Source organism: Wasmannia auropunctata, unplaced genomic scaffold (assembly GCF_000956235.1).
Source record: "Wasmannia auropunctata unplaced genomic scaffold, wasmannia.A_1.0 LD336074.1, whole genome shotgun sequence".
Classification (NCBI taxonomy): Eukaryota; Metazoa; Arthropoda; class Insecta; order Hymenoptera; family Formicidae; genus Wasmannia; species Wasmannia auropunctata.
The window spans coordinates 3180620-3187326 of NW_012026816.1; the positions used below are offsets into that span (position 1 = coordinate 3180620).

A 6707-nucleotide genomic window follows, 5' to 3' on the forward strand; every position below is an offset into this window, starting at 1 on the left:
AAAATTAAAAAACATAAGATAAAAAGTAATGGAATATTATATCTTAAAAGGAATAGATATTTTAACGAAAAAATATCTTAAAATATAAAATTCGATTTTGCTGTAGTGCCTGTAGTCATCCTTTTTTTAGAAAGTTAATCGATAATTAGTTTACATTGGAATTATTACATTATATTTTGATTTGATTAATATATTAATAAATGAATTAATTAATATGTGTATATTAATGTATGTATAATCGTTATTATAGATGTTTTCCGTTGTGATTTCTTTTAAAAAATTTTATCTAAGGAAAAGAAGGGTACTCGATTTGAAATACTACATTCGACTTTTTTCAATTTTATCTGTTCGAATCGCGTCTCTTTTCAAAATGTGAGATTTTTTGAAAATTAAACATATGTATAAATTGATAAAGAATCCCGAAAATTGTACTATATCTCCCTTTCCACGCACGGCCCTGACAGGTGGAAATCACGTGGCCGCTGTGACAATCACGAGAGCGGTTGAGCGAAGTCCTATTGCGGGTCACCCACGGGGAAGGGAGAGCGGTCAGCGCCACCTCGATGCGCAGCAATGGCAGTGGTGACGATGTGGTGGGAGGTTCGTCGCGCGCGATCGCTCGGCGCTCCATTCACCCATTGGCCGCTGCCGCGATTGGATGTGTCTCGTGAGTTGTCGAGTTCGCGCTCGCGTCCGCTGTCCACGCGCAGTTGTGCCTCGTCGATCAACGCAGCGTGATTGAGAAAGAGAAAAAAAATTAGACATATATTGTATACGGCGCAGGATATTTCCAGGGATCTAGTGATACGTGATCTAACAGTCAGTGTGTTGGTGCGTGGTGATTCGTCGAGAAATGTGTCGCCGTCGCCCGACCGGCCATTGAAAAGTGCAACTTGCTTCGTTACCACCGCTCCCGTTTGAGCGCGATTCTTGTTACGTGAGAAGGATCTACGCTCCGCGATCCACGGACGAGATGACGGTCGCTGGAAAGGTAAACCTGCCGGATCTGACTATCGATCGCAAAATTCTCGCGCTTCTGGGCAATGGTGTCGAGAGCATTTAAATCCTTTGAATCGTGGAATGTGTTTAAATGCTTGGACCCTAGGTCATCTGAGGCTTTTCCTTTAAGGAAAACTCTTTCGAACAAAAAGCTGTCATTTTTGGAAAGTACGTGTTTTAGCTCCTTGATCATTCAGTACTTAAGTCATGCTTGAACATCGTTTCACGAACATTATCAGTACTTGAGATATTACGCGTATATATGGTTTAATAATTGTATTCTCGCATCTGCTTTGTATTCGAAATTGCGCTATATTTTTGAAAACTGCAAACTCTGAATCAGAGGTCCAGATTTCCAAAAAATACCCTTCTTTTTTATTACATGCTAGGGTATCAGTCATATACATACAAATAATTAATAACAAATTTATTCAATTATCACAAAATGAATAGCGAAAATAAAAAATAGAATAATATAGAGGTGCTATATAGTTTTCGTCCGCCTTGCAAAGTTTGCTACTGCTTAATCCTTTCTCTGTTGTGTACAAAAGAGGATCTACAGTCCACTCTTATATCTCTACACACCGGATACAACGCCGAATTTCGACACGCCGCACGCAAGCGTTATCGTCAATCTCGTGGCGTGATGTTACACGCCGTAATCAGACTGACGTTAAATGTGACTATAATTATCCTCGCGATTAGCTGTCATCCGGTTTACATCGAGTAGGTTCACTTGGTAAATGCTAATTGGTCACTTGCTAATTGGTCGACCGATACCGCTAATAAACCGAACGATAGAAAGGGACAGACTGGCAGACTTTTAATTTTCCTCATGGAAGTCTTACCATTTCTCATATAATTAATCGTGTGCATACGGTAAACAATTAATGTTTAGAGTTTGAAGTCATTTGGAGTTACGGTGACATATAAATTTGAATTAAAATTTAATAAACAATGTTATACCTAGTATAAGTATATTGTATATGTATATATGTATGTTCTTATAAATGAATTGAAAGTGTTTTTCAAAATGATTTTGAATTAATCTTTTTAATTGTAGTTCTCTAGCCAATTTCTATATCAATTATTTAAAAAATACAATGATACAAAGGGGATGCCGATGTAAGAAAAGGCTTCTAGCAAAATTTAGAAAGATAACGAAACACTATATTCTTCATCATTAGTTTTACATGAAATTCTAATTAAATTTGTTATTAGAATTTAGAAAAGGATATAATTATAAGAAACTTAATAAAAATTACATTAAATTTAACTTAATATTTATTAAATTTACTATTATTAAAAATTTAATTAAATTTCTTATAGATTTTAATTAAGCAAATTTAATTGAATTTTTACTAAATTTGCTTTATAATAAATTAATATAGTAGGTATAGTATAATTTGATAATAATATTCTTAAAACTAATTTAATTATTAAATTTATAAAAACATATATTACTATACTAAATGTACTATACTATATGTTTATTAAATCAATTTATTATATATATATATACATATATATATATATATAATTAAATTCTCAATATTATTATTAATCTAATTCTACTAAACCTATTCACTAAATCAAAAAAAATTGCGCGACGCGATTGACTTATAATTTCTTTCTCGATTTTCTGCTAAAGAAAAATTTTTCGAGATACGTTGAGAATATCTGACGAGCATTGTTTAATTAGGTGCTTCGTTTGTGCGAGACGAAGGAACGTGTCCGAACGATCGCAGTCGAATGACCGGTGTTTGGTGAACCGCGCGCACTCTTGAAGGCACGCTTCCGGGTTGGAATACTTGACGTTCTGGCCTTTCACGCAATTGTGCGAGAGAGAACACGGTAAAGTGGACACAGCCGCCAATCGGGCTCGCATTAATCATTCGAAACTCGGTCCGCGTCAAGTTCACTCGGTTGGAAGTGTGTCGAATCCGGTTGTGAATCCCCGTACCACACGCTCGTGTACGTGGCGAGGATGGGCGCAGAAACGCGCAACTGCTGTACACAAGCGGATATACGGGAGCATTCCTTCCGGTTTAGCGATGGCTGAATTCTCAAGTATTTTAATCTCATGGATTTCCCGTTCACGAAGCGAACAGGAAATTCTTCCATTATTTAGTTCATTAAATAATGTAAATTATATGGAGATATTTGTCAAGAGGTACTATATTTTTAGGATAATGTTTTTATAAAGTTTAACGCGAGTTTGTGCGTGAATTTAATGCATATTCAATAATATAACGAATTCAATATACTTATAATTTTGAGTCGAGTTTCTACAAGGCGAGAGCGACTTCCCACGGAAAGAAATTAAACGGACGATCTCTCGTGTTCCCGACTTCCTTCCTGTGGTCAGACCGCAAGGAAAACGAGTCGACGATGACAATGATTCTGGTTTCTGACATTTTGTTTGTTGAATTGCGATTGGTTAAAACGTTATCGACTTAAAACCCAAGCGGTGATTATATTTTATTTTGCATTGGTTCACGACGAGCGAAATGCGAAAAATCTGAGAAAAAAATCGTACCTATATGTAAAAAAATTTGCCAAGTGTTAAAAGATAGAATAATAACTCTTCGATTGATTCGCGTTTCTTCCACTTGAGATCATTCATGCTCTAATGGTTTGATGGATGAACTATTTTAATATTTGATAAGACAAATAAAGAAGCTGATTACTTGGTCACGATAAATAAAAGATATAAAAGTCTGACTGTACTTACGTCGCGCAAGAAATTGTGAAGAGATTCTCATCAAACTTAGGATACTCGCATATATAAAATGTGAATATATTTCTGTTTAGCGAATCAAAATTTTTTTAACTTTTAATTGTACACATCAATTCGATAAGTCGATTCTATGTTTCAATAAATATGAGAGTTGTCACATTTTTAAGCAGTAAATGACTTTAAAACATATAGGTATTACTGGAAGGAGAATTGAGTGCTGAACGTGAAGCCAACATCTGTGCGAGAGAGAAAGGTATAGGTTTCCAATTGACTGTAATTCCGAATGCGCATGTGCCATTCAGCCTCCACTCAGCCCGTTTTGCCTGATTTTTTATTTTTCGAAAATCTTTTCAAAAAAAATGAAAAACGGGACTAAGTGAGGGTTGAATGGCACATGCGCATTACAGTTAATTGGGAATCTATATCTTTCTCTCTCGCACAGATGTTAGCTTCAGCTTGATACACGAACGGTATAGACAATTCTCCTTTCAATAGTATATGTTCTAAGTAAATGACATTGACGACTAATTTATAATATAATGATTTAATAAATTTTACACTGGAAAAAGAATGGCTATGTAAATTGTGTTATCAATTAGAAACTTGATAAATTTAACCAGTACATCTATTGGAAAATGAACAAATTAAAATTGTTCTAGAAATTACCTGGTAAGCATTTTTTAGAGATTATTACTACTACTACTACTACTACTACTACTAATATAATAATAATAATAATAATAATAATAATAATAGTAATAATAACAACAACAACAGTAATAATAACTTTATTGAAATGCAATTAACAAGAGATTTTCGAGTTAAAATACAGCATAACATAGAAAAGAAAATGCGCCTCAAAAAGTGAGACATTAAGTGATTATAATGCTGTCTTGAAGTCTTATAAGCCTATAATATAATAGAAATAAGATAATAATCTATATATAGTATACAGACAAAATAACAAACTAATAAATTGCCCAAAAAAATAATAATTTATTGCTAAATGAAAATATACATAATGAAATAATGAATGTAAAGCAAGAAAAATACAGCGGATAATGTAAAATAAAACACATTGACAAATCAGCATAGCAAGTAAGGATATTGTTATAAAAAGTAGATTGGGATAATAACCTGCAATGATTCGATATAAAAAATAAATTTAAAAAAGTTGAATAAATTAATTCAGTCTTGTTAAATAAAATTTCTTGATAATAATACTAAAATTTAGTATTATTTTAGGGGGAGGAGATTCTTATAAATACATGTTAGCAGTCAATACATGTTAGTCATATCAAGAGATTAATTGCTAGTCAATTAATTCGTTACAAATGGCTTCTGGCCATGTAAAGAACTATGTTTCAAGATCGACAAAAATACGGCAAAGAGTTAGTTTACGTATGGCTGGATATTGTAAAAATTATTACACATCAACATCCGTGTTGGCGTTACTTTATCATTGTTGATTCATTCTTGACGAGCCCTAATTCCTTTAAATTTATTTAAATGTACTTAGTTAATATAATTTTTTAGTGAAAACATCTAGAGTGAATATAACTTGAAGTTTTATAGATTTAATCAAAAATACTAATCAAATCCTTATAAGAAGTCTGTCAAACGTTTTAGCTATAAAATATCGAGTCCAATCATGATAACCAGAAATTATCTGTTTGGTTTCACTAAAATGCATTCTACCATATATGTCTTGATATAATCAAAACATTTTTCTCAGTGTATTTATTTTAATTATATATTTTATTAATTAATATTGATATAATATCAATATCGTATTTTGATAATATTATCAAATATATAACTTTAGTTTTCTATGTTATATAAGAATAATACCAAGCGAACAAATAAAAATCAAGTAAAGCTAATTAATGGGGAGGAAGTCAAAAGAGGAGGAGACGAAAATGAAGTTACAAGGATGACGTGGAGATTGTGCAAGATCTTTCTGTGTATACATATAGGCTGGCGTCACCGCGCGCGCGAGCCGATATCGGAATAAATTAGGTAGTCTCTGGTACCGGTACTGATATCAGACTGTCCTCCTTCTGTCCTTTGACGTCCTTTTCTGTAACGTGTCTTCTATACATAGCATCGCAGAACTAGTTTCGAGGATATTCGAAGAATATTATAAAACAGAAACAAATTCTTAGAGACGATTTCAGACAATTACGAATGTCATTTAAACTTACAAGACATTTTAAAGTGATAACATCTAAGAATATATATATATATATATATATGGATCATTCTCTGTCAAAACGGCCACCCCTTCTGCTCATTTCAATTTTTGAGGTAAAATATTTCAAAAGGTCTTAAAATTTTCGTTAAAGTGTCTATTTTTTTATGCCGTATGGCCTTATTAAAAATTTTTTGATGACGGTCTATTTTAGTCACGATTCTGGATCTGCCATCTTAAATTTTTAAAAAAGCCATACGGGATCAAAAAGTTAGACACTTCAACGGAAATTTTAAGTCCATTTGAAGTATTTTATCTCAAAAATTTTGAATAAAAAATGGCGTTTTTGGCCCTTTTCATTCGAATTTACTCAAAATCGTGACGTGCTAGATCAATTCTGCAAACGGCATCGTGTTCAGTGCGAAAAAATCTTCGGGAAACGTATTGTTGCATTTTGGAGAGAAAAAAGTGTTTTTTTTTGTCGCACAGTATCAAGCGACGCGGTAGCGGCGCGACGCCAAGTATATAAAATTCGGGTGATGACCTGTGAGTATACGGCACTGCCGAATCGCTACCGCTAGCTTTATTTTGAAGTTTTGCCTTGTCAGATTTCTGATTTTAATATCTCGGAAACGAAAGTTATAATGAAAAATCTAATGACACTTTCGTTATATAATGTCGATACAAACTTTCAATTGAGACCAGTCCGAATAAAATCGGTGCAGTCAATCCCGAGATCTCGAAATCGAGTCTACGAAAATGCCACTTTGACGATTA

General features: G+C 33.3%; 1 protein-coding gene across 2 annotated transcripts in view; it reads left to right on the top strand.

Moving 5' to 3' along the window:
- The first annotated feature begins 577 nt into the window (after nucleotides 1-577).
- Nucleotides 578-6707, top strand: part of LOC105449696 (probable ribonuclease ZC3H12D) — a 30741-nt gene continuing 24611 nt past the window's right edge. Inside the window, exon 1 of one of the 2 annotated variants that reach the window (XM_011689063.1) lies at nucleotides 578-1167. Coding sequence is in view for 1 of the 2 variants with exons in the window: in XM_011689061.1 (XP_011687363.1) it covers nucleotides 974-991 (18 nt within the window). In the remaining variant the exon portion in view is untranslated. The remainder of the gene's footprint in view (nucleotides 1168-6707) is intronic. The other variant, XM_011689061.1, reaches the window with a different exon arrangement.